The sequence below is a fragment of the Coturnix japonica genome, chromosome 1 (assembly GCF_001577835.2).
Source record: "Coturnix japonica isolate 7356 chromosome 1, Coturnix japonica 2.1, whole genome shotgun sequence".
Taxonomy (NCBI): Eukaryota; Metazoa; Chordata; class Aves; order Galliformes; family Phasianidae; genus Coturnix; species Coturnix japonica.
In genome coordinates, this window is record NC_029516.1 from 35918905 (window position 1) to 35936738 (window position 17834).

At 42.0% G+C, this 17834-nt stretch overlaps 1 protein-coding gene and 1 long non-coding RNA gene across 11 annotated transcripts in view; one reads left to right on the forward strand and one right to left on the reverse strand.

Annotated features, from left to right (window-relative positions):
- Positions 1-2880: 2880 nt before the first annotated feature.
- LOC107311058 lies at positions 2881-5241 on the forward strand. Its single transcript, XR_001553844.2, has 3 exons — positions 2881-3264; positions 3398-4142; positions 4911-5241. It is a non-coding gene; the product is annotated as an uncharacterized LOC107311058 (long non-coding RNA).
- A 453-nt stretch (positions 5242-5694) lies between these two features.
- PPP1R12A (protein phosphatase 1 regulatory subunit 12A) overlaps positions 5695-17834 on the reverse strand; it is a 115252-nt gene continuing 103112 nt past the window's right edge. For 4 of the 10 annotated variants that reach the window (XM_015857241.2, XM_015857260.2, XM_015857188.2 and 1 more), the window contains 4 exons: positions 17224-17271; positions 12874-12924; positions 11041-11202; positions 7246-7327 (listed from right to left, as the gene is read on the reverse strand). In XM_015857241.2, coding sequence (XP_015712727.1) covers positions 11068-11202; positions 12874-12924; positions 17224-17271 — 234 coding nt within the window. In that variant the 3' untranslated portion in view covers positions 7246-7327; positions 11041-11067. Of the gene's footprint in view, positions 7328-11040; positions 11203-12873; positions 12925-13954; positions 13986-17223; positions 17272-17834 lie in introns of those variants that run through there. The other 6 variants (XM_015857226.2, XM_015857277.2, XM_015857269.2 and 3 more) reach the window with 4 other exon arrangements.

The window sequence follows — 17834 nt, forward strand, 5'->3', positions numbered from 1 at the left end:
GGAGGAGTGCAGTATGGAAAGGAAAATAAAACCTTACGGAAGGAAGTCAGCTTTATTTTTCAGCACATACTATGAGAAATGCAGGCAGAGATTGCCATCTGCCTCCAGCGTGCAGCTGTGGATAAGAATGACAGTAGAGATGACTTCAAAGGTGTATTGGGAAAGAACATTTTCTGCCCCAGTTCGCAGTCTCACTCTGCAAGATGTTTTGTTGCTGCTCCTCATGTTCTGTACCGTGTGCTTTCAGAGGAAAGGAGACCTTATGACTCTGCTTATCTACAGCTCCTCGCTGTTTGTGATAGAGTTCAGCCAGCAGAGCTTTGAAGCAGTTTGTTGAGGAGCAACACTCCCTCTTTTTTCTATCCCAAAAGGTACCGTCTAGGGCCAGATTTGAGCACTGTGCCACAGTATCTGAAGGACATAAAACTACTGTGTCCAAAGCAGGGCTATGAAGACGGAGAAGGGGCAGGAGGACAAAATGTGTGAGAAGCAGCTGAGGTCCCTGGGTTGGCACAGCCCAGAGCAGAGGAGCTGAGGGGAGGCCTCATGGCGGCTGCAGCTCCTCACAGGGAGGAGATGGCAGCGCTGAGCTCTGCTCTGTGTGACAGCGACAGGGCCTGAGGGAACGGCATGGAGCTGTGTCAGGGGAGGGGAACATGGGGGCAAGGAACAGGTTCTTCACCAGAGGGTGGTGGGCACAGCACCAAGTGCTGGAATTCAGGGAACTCTGGACAATGCTCTCAGACACAGGGTTTGATTTGGGGCAGTCTGTGAGGAGTCGGGGGTTGGACTTGGTGATCCTTGTGGGTCCCTTCCAACTTGAGATATTCTGTGAAGTACTGGAAAGAAACAGATTGATAAAGTGAAAGATAACATTGCCAGACTGGGTGGTGCTGACAAAGCAGCACGTGAAATTCAACGTAGACAAATGTAAAGCGACTTACATTAGGAAACATGTTCTGAGATAATGTACCACCTAGACGTGCTCGAGCACACGGCGTAGGCGATGGAGTTACTCCCTGCTGTCTCACAGCCCCTACATTTGCCCTTTGGGGAATGAGCTGCTTTCAACCAGAGGTGCTGTTGGTGTCTCCGTGCCCGTTGTGTGACAGAGCTCATGTCGCCTTCTGGATGTAAGCCAGGCCCGGATGTTTTCTGTGCTGTTTGTGTCACACTGTGCTCCAGCCGGCCTCAGAGTCAGCTGGGCCGCCACCGGCTGAGCTAACGAGGAGCTGCCGGGTCACACAGCTGTTGTGCCACCTCCGGTATCTGGTAATGAAGGGCTGCCTGTACCTCTCCATACGACAAAAGTAATATCAGAGGTTTACGTTACAGTTGAGATAACCTTAAGTTATCTGCATAACACCACCTTTGTTACTTTCTGTGTTTATGATAAGCTTCCAGATTGGATGTCGACATCTAATGACCTCCATTAGTGCTCGATATAAAGCTCTTTGTACACCAAGAAGCTTTTACCAGAGCTGAAGGAACTATCAGCTCCAGCAGAGCCTGCTCCCTCCTCTGAAAGACGGCAGCCTCAGCACTGTAAAGACAATCCAGCTCTTCTCTTTCTGTATCTCTAAATCGAAGCATAAAAGTAATTAGAAACCAGCTCCGAGTTGCTGTCTGTCTGCGTCCTGTGGGCGCTACTTACACTTCATCAACCTTCCCAGCTTTTGTTTGTTATTGATGATCAGCCCTCGAGCCCCTAAGAGTTACTCGCTTCTGGGAAGGACCAGTACCAAATCCCCGGGGTCTCTGGGCCGTCCTGTGCACCCTGTGGTGGACCCGCTCTGCTGTCCCAATGGGACAGCAGGGTGCTGCTGATGGTTGCCCTCAGAGAGCTGAGTAAGGAGCTTGGCCAGCACTGAAATGCGGTAGATGATGCATGCAGAATGTAGTGTGATGGCTTTCTACAACGCTCTGTTTGAGCTGCCCATTCATTTGGAGATTATTCCGCTCCTGCCCCACAGTATTTCTAGGACCCGGTGTTTTTCATACGATGGACCATATAGAAGTTGCCTCGTAGCAGGAATGGGGCAGATATGTCAGGAATTCAGTGCTGGTTATTAGTAGCAATCGTCTGGAAGTGTCCAAAGCAAACACAAACAGCAATCAATCAGTGGCTGTGGCATATCAGCGAGTGTAAGCGGAGGAGGGGGAGCGGCTGGGAGAGCTTACAGTCTTGCTGAGAAAGCAAACAAAATACAAAGGGAGAGAACAGCTTCAAGAACATCAAATTAAGACATACATCCTATTGCTAACGTGATGCTGGTAGGCCGTGCAATGGGACTTGTTTCAGTGACAAATGGCCCCACGTAGCCACAGGCCCTACTGGCATCCCCGTGTTTGCTCAAAAAGAGGTGAAAGGAAACTAAACAAGAAACAGAGAGTGGTTGTTGTCCTGCAGGCACCTCGATGGTAAGAGCTGTAAGTGCTTTCACCTTCACCTGTGCAGGGGTATGGAGGAGAGGAGCACCTATGAAACAGGTCCTGTTCCCCAGGAGGGGAATAGCTGTGTGGAATGAGAACAGGTGACTCGCAGAGCGCTGAGCTAATGGCAGAAGCACTCCCTTGGGTTAGAGAGAAACTAGAGTAGGTGGGAACTAATTGGCTTGGTGGAGACATTCCTCCGGAGTAAAGATTAGATTATCAGGGGAAAAGAGATCCTGCGGTCAGGGAAAAGATTAATGGCATCTCCCGAGCCATTAGGGCTGTGCGCTGCCGAGATGGGGAGGTCCAAGAACACGGGGAGGGGGCAGGGAGCGCTGCCGGAGCTGAGCTCGGCGCGGGGTGCTGCCTATAGCCGAGGGAGCGGTGAACGAGTATAGAATGCGATGGAGCAGCAGGAGGGGAGGGGGGCGGGATGGTGGGCTGAAAGAGGCGGCGGGGACCGGGAGCACCGAGAGAGAAGCGCTGGGGTGGATGAACCGGGGGGTCACAGAGTCACAGATTCGGGAGGGCATTTGTCCACCGCGGCGGACACCCCGGGCGGCAGGGAACGTAGCCGGGCCCCGGAGCGGTGCCTGCGGAGCCGGGGAACGGGCAAAGCGCTGCCGATACAGAGCTGGGGGAGAAGGCTGAGGAGGGCAGCGCGAAGCCGGACAGCGCGGCTCAGCGCGGCCGCTCCCGGAGCTCTGGCGCCGCTTGGCGGCCGCCTCCTCTCCTGGGTGCAGCTCCGGCCCGGCAGCTGATGGAGGCAATGGGTGACCGGATGGCTGCTGGAGAACCGCGCCTTGTGCGAGGAGCAGGTGGTGCGAGGAGGTAGGTTTTAGTGCTTCATTTTATTTATTTTTTTTTTTTAAAACAAATTCGCTTCTTGTGAAATCTTGTGCTCGAGCGGCGAGCAGCCCGGGTATTGTTCATATGTCTTACCCAGCTGTGCATTTCATGGCAGCCGATGGAATGGGAAGCCTTGGGAAGCCCCTATAAAGCAGCAGCTCCAACCCAGGCTGCCCCTTCTGTGGGCAAGAGGAACCATCGCACCGCATCGCACCTGACTCTGACATGGGGTTGTGTCCCCCCGTTCCTGCTGGAAGCCACCCCAGGTGTCAGAGCTCTGCAGGCCCAGCAGCCCCCCATGGTGAGCTCAGCCTCCATCCCCCCCATCCATAGGACTGGGTGAAGCGCCCAATGGCAGCATCCACTGCTCTTCTCACCCACCTCCCCCAGTTTTTTGTCCAGCAGGAGTAACAAAAGGAAAAGACCACACTGGGAGAGGAGCCGTGCTGGCCTGGCTTAGTGCTCTGCTCAGCTTCAGTGAGTTTGCGAAACCCAAGGAAGAAGGGTGAAATAATTAGCTGGAATGTGGGGCTTTTGTCCCTGCATTGTTATCCCCGAGCAGATCTGAAACATTAGACGTCCAGCAGGTGATGCTTTCAAATGAAAAACAGTTCCCCCTTTCTCCAACTACTACATACTTTCCCTATCTAATCAGTACTACAGAATGGGGAGGTGCTGACAAAAGCAGGAATAGCCGATGACTTCACCAGTGTGGCAGCAGCTCTCCCTTCACTGTGGGTTTATGAAGGTATTTTTGTTGTTTGCTTTAATTCTGCCTTTCCCTCCTGACCAGGCTGCTGGTTGAGTCCTTGCTGTGACTGTAGCAAACCCGAGCTGCTGCTCTTGCACTCGAGACAAAGGTAAAGCACGTACCTCCACCACCACCATTTCTGCCCCTTGCTACTCCTTGCTTCCACCTGAGCACCTCGGGGAACTAAATCCCCACAGCTAAACGTTAACAATATGCACACAAACCATGAGGAAGCAACCATCTATGTGGTGGCTGCATGTTCCTCCATTCTTGTACTTTAAAAAGATTCCGTAACAAATTATGTGAAGCTTTTATAGCTGTGCGGTTTTTCTTTGATGAACCGTTTGTGATGTAGTGAATTTCTCTCTCGTTTTGCTGTGAAGCCTTTGGGATTGTAGCTGGAAGTTACATTTCCCTATCAAACACCTATAAAACACATTATCTTAACGGCTGCACGATGAAAGCGCCTTTAGAAGACCACCCAGCTCCGTCCATGCTTCCACCTGTACTTGGTGTTACTTGTGGCACGCAAACATCTCTCCCTTTCCACACTGAGAGGCCTTCTGAACATCTAAGCTGCTCTTTTTGAATGGCTGTGGGTCACTGAAGCAGGCTTGCTGGAGTCAGCAGCCAGCAGCAATGGTTCCTCATATGCAAACTGTCCCTAAAGCACAGAGCACTCATCTGGGCTGCATTCAGTCTGCAGCACAGTGGTGACAGTATGGCCATGGCACACGGTTGGCAACTGCTCAGCGAGCCTGTGATAACGCCACGTAAAAATGGTTCAGATTCTGCACACAGGTTTAAGTAAAATATATAAACAAACATCTGCCCACGTTGTTACAGATTGCATAAATACGGCGTTTTTTACTTGTAGCATTTACAGATGTGCGTGTACAACGATGTGCAAACAATCACCATCTGATTACAGTCTTTGCAAGGTACTCCCATTGGCGTGATAAACCACAAACGCCCATCGAAGAATCCCAACAAACTTACAACATGGTTCAAGTTCGTAACGAATCGCAGCGTCTCCTCAGTAAAACTTTCACACGATTAAAATAGTTTGTATTCATTTTATTTGTATATGTCAAAATACTTCTTTTTTTCTTTTCTTTCTTTCTTTCCAAAATAGTGGGTTTTGCAACTAGTTTCATGCAGATACAAGGTCTGCTCAGTACTACCAATAAAATCAATAGAGCACAGTAGCCATTCTTTTTTTTCTTTAAGATATAAAGAATAAATAACCTAAATATAAAACACTAAAATATTAGAAACACGTATTTAATCATTCACAGGCACCCAAACTTTACCAAATATCACAGAGAATACGCCCAACTGCCTTGTAACAGAACTCAGTTCTCTGCAGCCATCCAAACCGTTCAGTTCTCCGCTTATTTGACGTTAACACGTGACAGTGGGAGCTCCCTGCGGTTCAGCCCCACCTCTCGCACAGATCCATGACAGTCAGACACCTCAGACTATCCCGTGTACCTTTAAAATCGAGAATCCTGAGCTTGGTAGTAAGAGCACAACCTTACATCTCCAAAAAACCAAACAACGGAGAGAGGACGTCGCGTCTTCCTTCCCCGGCCGTATCCCACCCCCCTAATGCTAACCCCATCCCCCAGGAGGCAGTAGGACACAATGACCTTTTTAAATGAAGGGGTACAAATTCACATTTAATATAGTATACAATATAATCAATAATACAATAGCTACTACAAGCTTTATAATGTACAATCGGTTTTAATGGCTGATCTGGTCAGTGGTTTTAGGCAATGAAGTATGTGCCGATAGGATGGTCGTATTCTGAACGGTTGAATGAAATATAAAAGCTGTTTCTAACAAAAGCAATCTTCGCTTAAGTACTTTTTTTTCTTGTTTTTAAAGGCCACTGAAATGTATAAAATGGTCTGACACGACGGTGGTATCGAATTAGATGCCTTCTGGCACGGCAACAGTGCATATAAACATGAATGTGAGTGGAAGGGGTTATGTTTCTCCAATGATTTAGTAACATTACTTTGGCTAGCACAACAGGTTTGGACAGCACTCAGATAAATACAGGTATGTGAAATGTAGTGAAGCAGTTATATTTATGCATTTTGTATTATGGTGAACACTATCAAATGAAAAAAACAAAAACAAAAACAAAAGAAAACAAAACCAAAAAAAAAAAAAAAAAGAACGGGAAGAAAAGATAATAAAGTATTTTATATAGTTTAGACCTTTTGTAAAGATAAGGGCTCCATACAATGTACAATGTCTAAATTCTTTATACCATAAAAATTAATGAACTTTGTTAAACACACTATTCTGGAGTAGCCTAATTTGCATTAACAGACATTTGCAATAGGGAAATATATTCAAGCATGCCACGTGGTGGTCTGAAAAATCAAACCAGTACACATTTATATATACAGCATCACTCAGTACCTGCTCAAATGAATGTGACGATTACAGGATCTAGCATCTTTCACTACAAACTTTTATTTTTAAGTGACCGATGAAGGCAGAAAACAGGACTCTTAAAATAATTCTAGTTTCAACTGACTCTTAAAGCATTCTGTATAGGGAATAAATGCATATTGCACAAACAGTGAAAGCAAATGTTCCACCAAACTTCTCTGCTCCAGGTGGCTGGACAACACAACTCTAGGTAGCTACACGAATATGTAGTTTAAAAGGGTGTGTGGTCTCTGCAAATGGTAAAGCTGTGAAAACACTGTACAAGAAAATCTGGTACATGAATAATTAGAAGGGAAAAAAAAAATCCAAACTTAAGATTTAAAGAAAAAAACTGAGTATAGAAATAAAAAACAAACACCTGGGAGTTGTGGCACAACAAAAACGTTATTGAGTAACTGTCTTCTGTGAGAGCTGAAAGCTTTTGTTGATGTAAAAGTGTTTATGTACAACTAAGGCTTACTGGTTAAATATCTGAGGCGTATCTGGCCTTGAACACTTTCCTTATAACGCTGTAGCTGTAAACAAGATTTCTCAGTCATTTTTTCTTCTCAGCAGCTGCATTTTAACAGAAACAATGATCTTGATACAAAAACACACAGGTAAGAGGGCGTTTGGCAGGATATCTGAAAATGAGTCTCCAAGGGATCTTCCCACACTTCCAGTGACTGCCACACTCTGGTCCACTGGAGTTACTCGCCATGTGCAATACCGTTATCTGCTGCTGTAGTAAGCCCTTTATTTGGAAAGTTTGCTTATAACTCTGATCAAGGCCCCGTTTTCATCTTTTAGCCTCTGGTTGTCTGCCTTCAGGTCTGGTAGCATCTGTCAGAAAAGAAACACGATGGTTATTATTTGCTGTTATTCTCCAAGTCACAGCAACAAGTGCAGACAAGCGCCGGGGATAAGAATCTTCACTCGGTTGAAATGCTTTGCTCGTTATTGCCCCCCTTTGCATCAGCAGCTCAGAAAATCCTCACCTTTTAGCACGACAGAGTTAGGAGCTACAGATTAATAACTCTCAATAGCCTGGTCTAGGTGCACTAAAACGAAGTGGTGCAGATGAGCAGCCTCTCCACAAAAGCATTTAGAGTAGCATGAGGAAAGCAATTAATGCTTCAGATTTCAGTGCAAAACAAAGAATGTTAATCAGTGACAATTTAAAGAGGCTCGTCTACACTGCACTCGCAGTTTCACAATAACATGCTGTAGCTAATTATATCTTCCACTGTTCTCTCGGATGACTTCATCCTGATCAGATACAGTGTGATTCAGCTTATTAACTCAGAGCATTAATCTTTCAATCACTTCCAAACTTGTGTTCAAGCGCACATCCTATTCTCTGGGGTCCCATCCCTGAATAGCACGGTTCACACAAGATCAGATCACCAAAACACCAGGCTGTGTGCTCAGGCGTGCCAGGTAGGAGATGGCAAGTTAAGGTTGCCACAGGAGATGGCTGACACACCAACACAGGAACTGGAAGGCAGAAGCCAAGTGAGGTGAGAGTTGGACAGGATCAGACAGGAGAAGAGGACAAGCCAGTGCACAGAGCATTGTACTGGGAGAGCAGAACTTATCAGAGAAACTAGAAGTAATATCAGAAATTCTCAGTGTCAGTATTCACACACTGATAACAAACCACCTATAAAACTCACAGCTATATTACGTGTATGGTTTCTAGCAGCACGTTTCCACAGGAGGTAACAGCCTATTCCTGCAGCGTAGTTATTCAGTAACCTCAAGGTGCAACAGCACACAAGAGGTCCAAGTCCAACCGATGACCTACGTAACAACCACTACTTAATCTTTCATGATGAAATTTCCACCCCACTAGCTTTGTTTTCATTTTATCCAAACAAAATCATACTTGTAGATCCATTATACTCAGAGCATTATTATGGAGCAGAAGGAACTGTGAATTTAAAAACGCAGGGTTAATTAACTAAGCGTTACACGACAGCCTTCATTTACACATCTCCTCTGAAGGATTCCTGTCCACAGTCAGTTCACTAACAGCAGGTTCTCACAGTGAATAGGGTGGTGCATGGGACATGACTGAGGCTATGGGTTCTCTACCTTTTTTTCACCTGCAAATACCAGAGTATGTGAAACAAAAGGTAACCGGATAACATAAGTGGAAAGAAAAGGTGATCTCCACAATTTAGAATCATTCTGCTAGCCTGGATTCCAGCTCTATCCCATAGTGCGGCTCAGGACAAGCCACCCAAACTGAGCTCTTCACAGGGAGACAGAGTGCTTTAATTCTGCAGCTTCCATCGCAGTCAAGTGAAAGCTGTGCTCTGAATATCAAGTGCTGTAAAATACCAATTGCTTTCAAAATCACATCAACATATTTGAACACGAGCAACACAAGCCACCATTTGACAATTTTCAAATATTATCTGTGATTTTTACACTGTACAACAGCTTATTACCACTTCATGTCACATGTCTGCCACAAAGAGACACTGATTTACTTCCTGAAAAACTCGCAAGGAGAAAATTCACAGAAGGACCCCAAATCTTAAGAGTAAGAGGAGACAATGTTGTGTTCTGTGAGTTCGGACAGTTAAATTAATGCTGCTATCTACTCCATGACATGGAGCGCCTACAGGAGGAAAGAAGCAAAAAGCTATTGCACCATCCAAGAGAATTCTCATACATACACATACAGGCATCAAACGAGTTCTGTATTTTTCATTCTCGTGTCTTGGAGTTGTGACCTCAGGATAGTGTCTTGTTTTGACATTGAGTCTATTGGGACAAGAAGGGGCGAGAACCAATCTGGAGAGTCCATCTTATCACAGCAATTCCAGTTACTTTACAGCCCTTCAGCTTAGTGACTGGGGAGCAGCAGTCAATGATATGTTATGCAGGCAGACCCAGAAACTGCTGTATTTTCTGATTAATCGTTTTAACAACAACAACAACAAAGCACTGTTCAAATTTGGAGCTTTAACATAATCCAATACCATTACATGTCTGCCATTCTCTGTGGATAAGTTTAAATTGTGATTAAAGTAATAGGCAGAATACATACTAAGAAAACATTTTCTTTTGTTTTAAGTCTGCTAAAGAATAGAGGAACATTGGTGGGAGACAAAAGGAGCTGTAAGTAATGGGAGACTTATCAGAAAGGATAAGATCAAATAGCATAAAATCCTTACACTTCCCACCTAGACTAATCCTGACATATAAAACTACACATTAAGCCCAGCTAAAGACATTTATGCAATTTTCTTGGAGCAGTGCGTTCCTATCGTACTCAAACTTATTATGAGATGGCATCACATGCCTTTCACGTGGAGAAGCACAGAAAAAGCTTTGCATTAAACCCACTACAATGTGCAATTACATACTGTACCTAGAGCTTTAAATCCCAGTTTCCTTTTCAGTTAAGTAAGAGAATTCTGGAATAAGATTAAAAATGCATTATTTTGCCTATCTGCATTATGTGATCAGCTGGTAACTTTGCAGTACTGTAGCAGATCAAATAACTTTTCAATAACCACTTGCTGGAACCAGCTCAGTAATAAAAACACCCGTATTTGCTGGAGGATTTAACAGTTTGTACGTATAAAACAGCTCTGTACATTAGGATTAGAGAAAGCTCATGCACTGTCAAGACAGCTGTTCAGATTAATGAGCCACAGTGCTATAGTCAAGCTACCATCAAAACGTCCAGCCTTTCTGCAGCATAGCCACTGCTTTTCTCTGCCCATCCTGCTCCTTGAGCTTCACCATTATCTGCCTCTGAAAACTTCCTCTAAAAAAGAGAATACTGAATGGTTTTCTGTGGTTTAACATACTGAAAAGGCTTAGCATGGTTAAAGGAATGCCAGTGCTTGCAAAAACACATGGTAGGGACATGTGGCTGTGGACAGCTGACACTACATTAGCTTGGTCATGTTGAAAACTCACATTGTTAGCTGAAGTTGATCTAAGACAGGCTGCCCTGAAGGGACAGTTCCCCCTCCTGCTGCTGAGTGCTAACTTTAGTTACACAACCACCCTGCAGTGAGATGGATCAAACTGTACGACCACTAATGGGATTTCTTTTCAGCCAGGCCAGAGAGCTGACTGACACTCAGGGCAGGGTGTTTTTGTGTCTGTTTGGTCTTTGCATGATAGGACAGTAGGACCATAACTGGAACACTTGCATATACAGCAATATATATCAATAACCTTCAAATTAGTGCTGGATTTGCAAATTCTAAGCTTAGTCTAGATAAAAATGGTGACTTCAGCGTATCCTAATGCAAACTCAACACAAATCCTTTCAAATTGCTGTCAGGGTGTTAAGGTGTTGAAGATCTCATGAACCCTTGCCAACTCAGCATCAAGGGAGCAATGACAAGTTTGAGTGCTAGTACCGACAATACCACACCATACCAATATATCTGCAGCATCTCCATTTGGTACACCAGACACCATGCTTTAGCCACGCTTCCATAACCAAGCAGTAAGTCAGCTTCCAACACACAGGTGTTAATAGCACAATTCTACCCAAGCACAAACTTATTGTCAGCACCTGCCTGGCTACACAAAGGAGAAGGAAGAAATTACAAGTCCACAGAACGCAGTTGCCTACAGGACCCTGACAGCTTGGCAACCACACGGGTCAAGGCCCTATTCTCAGTCACCAGTCGCTCATTTATGTTTCTCAAAGACTGAATCTGCTTTATTGGTTGCAGGTTCTGCAGGAATCAAAGAAATAGAAGTGAAATTGAGAAAAAACAAACAAACAAAAAAAACCCCAAAAAACACGCATGCATATTATGTTTAAAAGAACTAGAGGCAGCAGGATTGAAGGAAAACTTAGAAGAAGAGACAGTCCTGTTTAAAGTAGACAGCTTGCTGTGAAAGGAAAGTATCAGGCAAGTGGCACATTCCTGAAAAGCAATCTAAGAACAAGCAGTGATCAGTCATAGCTTTCCTAAACAGTTCAGGACACATCAACTATGACAGCTATTCCTGGAATCCTTTAATCCTTTACTTAATGTTGTAGTTGTGTAAAAAACAAAAACCAAAAAAACCAAAAAAAACCCACAAATGAACAAACAAACAATCTATTCAAAAGTCAATAAATAATGCTGCACTTAATATATATGTGTGCACGACAGTGTAACAAACAACAAGAAGAGTATTCATCTTTAATTCCAAACTTCCACATACTGAAGGTTTGCTTTTGAAAAACGCAAGGTATTTGCATTCTCTGATTTTCTCTGTATCCCAACTACTCCTATCAGCAATGTACAGGCTTGTAAGAGAAGCTCATATCCCCTTCATACACCTCATAAAACCAGTTATGTTCCTACGCCGTAGTTAAGTTTTATACAGATTTCACTTCTGAAGACCCCTCAAAGAACCTGATATGCAGTGTCCTCCCCTTAGATCTAACTGTCTCGGCCTGAATCCTGTTTACTTCTGCTTGTCTGGCTCAAATACATCAGCAAACCCTAGTGCATGTATTTTAATGACAAGGATTTGGTAGTTAATACAGTTTCCAAGCACCAGAGGGAGCTCAAAAATGAGCCTGAAAGGAGACTTTTGAATTGATGACAACAACCAAATATCAAAACAGTGGTTCTTTAAAATTACAGCATACAAAGACATCTTCATCATGTTCCAATTGTTTTCCAGTTGAACCTTAATTTTATCAGTTTGGTAGCCTATGTCCAATATTACATCCAAGGATGTAATACAAAACAGACTTGCTAGATTTCTCAGACTTCTCAATCATATCAAAGGACTTAAAATGCTGATAAAGCAGGGAATGACGCAAGTCGAAGCACGGCATTTTATTATTCAGTGCATGTGGTAAATGGTGCTTTTCTGTTACAATCTGGAATTAAAATTACCTGCTGCTTTTTTGGTCACTAAAAACTGATGGTTACTAACTCTATATAATTTTTTCTTTTGACGCTGGTAACAGACTTCCTGGTACGTAACTTAATAAACATGAGATAAGGACTGAAGCAACATTTAATACTTAATCTATGAAATTATCTATGCTTAACCTACAGAATTATACACCACTATTTTTAACTTGATAAATATAAGAGTCTTGTATCCAAGACAAAGACTGCAATTCTGCCCTGATCGGATCAAGATGTATTTCAGTGCAGATGTCTCTGAATGTTCCTCATCAGTCAATGCACTACAGCAGAGTAAGTCCCACATATGTTACAGCTTATACCAGCAAAAAAGCTTCACTACAGAATGAAAAAAAGAGATTACTGACTTTCAATGTGCCTGTCGCTTATTTATTTTCTAATGACATTCTAAAGACTGGAAACATTGCTAGATTAAGTGTTGTTTTAAGCCACTGACATCAATACACTGTGTTAGCAGTTAGCAGTACTTACTTTCAGTTCCTCTTCCATTTCAGATATCCTTCTTTCTAGAGCTCTTCTTTCCTAAATCCAAAAAGACGTATGTTAACACCAAACAATACCTTCTTTACTAATTACTACTCATCAACACTGTGATAACTGTGAAATACTTCAAGTTTCAAAGATCATACAACCAGAAGCACAGTGTAGGAAACTTGTGACGGCAGTGATGTATAGAAAATATTTCAATGCTGAATTTTAATAACTTAGGAGGAAGAGATATCAAGTCCTACAAAAGATACCCCTTCCTTTACACAAATTTAGACAGCTCTTAAGCACTGTTTGTTTGGACTTTTTTATAAGCTAGGCTTCTGGAAAAGCTCAATATACAAGAAATGCAGAAAATGATCAGAAACAAACAAGAATATTAAAAGAAAGAAGCACAAAAGCGTAAGCTTTCAAAGACAAGCAAACGTAGCTGAAACATCTGCCTCAGCTCAGTGGGATCTGTCCACACTCTAAACTGCAACGTAGTGTAGATACAACCCAAACTTACGTTACGCCAGTTCAGCTGAGTACCAAAGCAATCTAGCCACGTAAGAACACCTGCTTCTTCAGTAAATGCTTCCTGAATATTTTCTGCGTTTCTAGTATAGTATGGTTTTTTATATTTTTTTTTCCTTCTTACTTGAGAAGCAGGAGAAATTAGCCTTTGTCAACAATGTCAGGTTCTCATTAAAGCACCCAAGGTAGCTCATTGAATATTAGCTTATGGTTTTCTATACTATGCTGCAGTCTGCAGTGCAGACACGCTACCATGTTTCTAAGCACTATTATTTTGTTTAAACCTCATTTTCACACATCTGACAGATCAACAGCTACTGCAGTAGACTTCAGAGGTTTATAGCTTGCTTGCTTTCCTGTGTCAGACAACGCAGTGTATCTCGTTTAAAAGCAGTTGCGGTTATTCAGTATTCTACATTCATATTTTTCCAAAGTGTGAAGGCAAAAGCAACAGATTATTGCAAAGTGTACATATGCATCTGCATACAATGGTGTTATGCAAACAGCAAGCAGCATTGACTGAGTGTGTAAAACTTTGGTTAGATCATACCGCCCAGTTGATACTGACTCTTGCCGGACACCTTTCAGATACAAATCATTTTGAATTTAGTTTAATCATAGTGCAGTTATTCCCCAACATTTTTCCATTTTAGCAAACAATTCCAAAGGTTTATTGATATAACAGATTACTGCAGTTGTTACGGTACTTTACTCCTTCAAGTAACTCATTTTCCCATAATGATACTGACTGATAATAACATAATAAATACCAGCGAGTTAACTGCAGCAAACAAGTGACTAACAAAAACACACCATTTTATATTAATTAGAACCTTAGTTTACCCAGAAGTTTTACAGGACAACATATATTATCAGTGCTGTTATGATAAGCATTACTGAACAATTCCTGTAATTACCAAGAGATGAATGACCAATCAAATAATCTTAAATTTCCAGACAGCTAAAAATCCTTAGACCTTCGGATGAATTTGCTTAACTTGCCTGTTGAACTTGTTTAAGAATAAGTATTTGCAATAAAGGCCAGTTAAATAAAATCCTTATTTCATTGCCTTTGCGTACTTCACATGATATAAAAGAAACATTTAAATGGGCTCTGCTAGATATGGGATTTGCTGTAAAAAACATATAGTTCTAATTAGATGAAACTATGTTCCTTTTTTCCTGAACCGCTTGATATCTCAGGAAATGGCCAGAGAAACGCCAGCAAAGAACATATTCAGTTTCACAGAGATTTGCCAATATCATCTGATTAGTCTCTGAACTCAGAGAAAGGCTTTGAAATTTACTCAGCCTGAGATGTTTTGTATTTCAGCATTTCTCTAAGGCACAACAAAAAACACCTGCAATGCTCGAGATGAAGAAAAAACACATGGCAGCCTCTGAGCACAAAAAAGACAGTGGCTCATTGGTACGTATTAAAGCAACCAGAAACCACTGTCTTGGTGCAGTAAGACTGAGGTACGTGGATATATACAGGTTAAAAACTCATGCATTTAAGAAAAAATGAAAAAGCCCACCTTGTCCCATCACAAATTCTTAGGTGATGAATTTGGAGGTAACTGGTTAAAGGTAACAAGTCTGATCCATACTGAAATCCTGTCTTTTAATAGACTTTTCAGAGTGTTAGATAACTGTTAATAAAAGCCATATTTTTGCCTAACAACTTACTGCTAGTCCTTACATGAAAAAAGTTGACCGTGCATCACCAAAACACAGAGTGGAAATCAACTGCTGAAGGCTGGGTTTAAATGCAGTTTTTATTTCTTTATTTATGTCTTCTAAGTTTTGTCACAGTGAACTTGTAGGTTTAATGAGCATTCCCACCTTCTTTACTGTAAAAGCATGTTACATCTGGAATAGATCATCGTTCAAAGATGCTGCCAGGTTTTTCTCTGCCAGCCTTCTATTTCTCCTCATCTGTTCACCCTACTTTATTTCTTTCCTCCCTTTATCTTCTATGAAATTACATCAACATCTTCAATTTTGTATTTTGTTTTATTGAAGTCATAGTTGGAAAATTATACTTAGAAAATTTCTGGTTTGTTTTTGCTTTTTATATTTATATAGTTAGCTCACCCATACATGGAAGACTTCTTTAAATTATTCCTAAAGCCCCACAATTAGTAAGCTTATTTCTAGTGCTGAGCTAGTGATGACTAGCAGCTGGGAATCCTACTTCGGTCTCCGTCCAAGTGAAATTCACTCTGGATTTTAACGGGGAAAATGGAATCCCAATTAAATCCCTGTTCAAATTATTGTCTGACAAGAAGTAAAATAAACACCATAAAATAGAAGATCTCCTACATCTTGTGTAAATCAGGCTTCAGCCGGTCAACACTATCACTAATATTATTTACCTTTTTAACTGCTAGGTTCGGTCGTAATAACTTCAGAAAGAGAAACGTTTCCAAAAGACATTTCTGCTACTGAACTAAGCATTAATACGAGAAAAAGGAGCAAGAATTCCCAAAGTAGCCAACTGTCTTAACACAATGGCACATCTGGGGAAAAAGCAGCACAGTAATTTAATACTGAAATCATGTCATGATATGCAGTACTGAATGTGGCACCTGTATAATAACCCATACAGCCAAATCTATGAAATAATTAAATGACCACTTGTGTGGCCATGATAGCAAGCAAGGAACCAATTAAAGCTGCTGATGAAACTTTTCTGCTGATGAAATCACTGCCTACAGCATGAGGCCGCAAGAACAAGCAGAAATAGGCACTAAAAGGTTGCTGCAATTATCTGGAGAGATTATTAAGATAAAACTAATGGAACTTCACCCACTGCCTGAGAGGATTTCTGCATCTTCATGTTCTCCTATAAAACCGACTGTTTATTTATGTACCACATGGGTTTGTAGAACTAAAACTTGTTTTCTAAACCTCAAACACTGGAAAGTAAATGTACAGGGCTAGTAAATGTCAAGTTTACTAGGGATAAGTAAATATATACCGTACCACTTACTACCGTCAAAGTCCATTTAGTTTACTTCCCATTTTAATATCTAATGTGTCACTCCAGGATCAGGGAGGAGAAAGGGATGTGTAGCCAGGACCACATCAGAACAAACTTTGTTTGCTTTAAATTGTCTAAAATTATCATGGGCACAACTACTGAAATAATCCCTGCAATCTGTCTCATACGAGGATTTATTACGTGTCTCCTTTCCCCATCAATTTAGGGCTGTCTCTGTCTAATGTCCCTCTTCCTGCATGGTTCATTCATTTGCATCCACCCTGCCCCTACACAGCATTATAGTCCCTCTGGAAAAAGTTACAGTACAAGGAAAGAGACAGTCTGTAATTAATTTTATAACATTAGCAGGTTCAAGGTCTGATGTCCATGGGATAGACACAGCTACTTCATCACCAGTAATAATTGGTAGGACGACGCACGTGCCTCCAGAAAGCTCTGAGGAAATTAAAGTCTCTGAACGTTGGAAATGAATTAAAAGATGAGATGCTCTGAAAGTGCTTAACTCTTAACTCTCTAAAGTGCCAACATTGTTTTGGACGAGATGGAACAAGCGGCAGAATCCTGGAGGGCAGTGGGGTTTACAACCTGGTTATCAACAAGGCAACCTGAAGGCAACTCTTAAGAGTAATTCCATCTGACAGTCTTTTACATTCACTGCCACTCTGAAACCTAAAATCCATAAATCTTCTAAAAAATGCAAGTTACAAGAAAGGCTTCTGTTCTCACTGATATATATCCAAGCCAAAGGTTACAAAGCAAACTAAAACAAAGCCCAAATCAGACTACTCAAGTGGTATTTGGCAGAAACTCACCCTTTTCTCCATTTCCAGGAGCGATCTGTCAGCAAATCTTTCTTGTCTCTGAAACACGAAATTAATTTAGATATTGGTACTTGTTCACAGTGTAACCGTGAGGAAAAGTAATATAAATATAAAATGCATTTCAGATAAGGGTAACTGCTACTGTATTCTGTCCAAAGTATGTATGTAAAAGCATTTTAAAACGTGTTCAAGGAAGTACCACTGAAATAAAAACTAAAGAAGAATGAGCTGGATTTATCACCAACTTCCTCTGTCACCATCCCTAAGTAACTCAATCTCTGTGTAGCCTTTGGCAAATAGCAGTAATATAGTTCTTTTTCTATTTAAAAGCTCTACAAAACAAACACCTTACTTGTATTTTACTGATATTTACAGAGAGCATATGGAAGACACTGAAATATGCACACAGGTCAATTGTGGAAAACATGACCTGGGAATGAGGAACATTCTCCCTACAGCAATTTAAGAAGAATTTCAGTGTTGTGTACATATTTGGTGTTCCTGTATGCAGCGCTGTTATCTGGGAGCAGTTACCTGTAAGTGAAGTGCACTATTTGCTCTTCAGCTCTCAGGTACAGCTATTTAACTAGGTAGGAAGAACT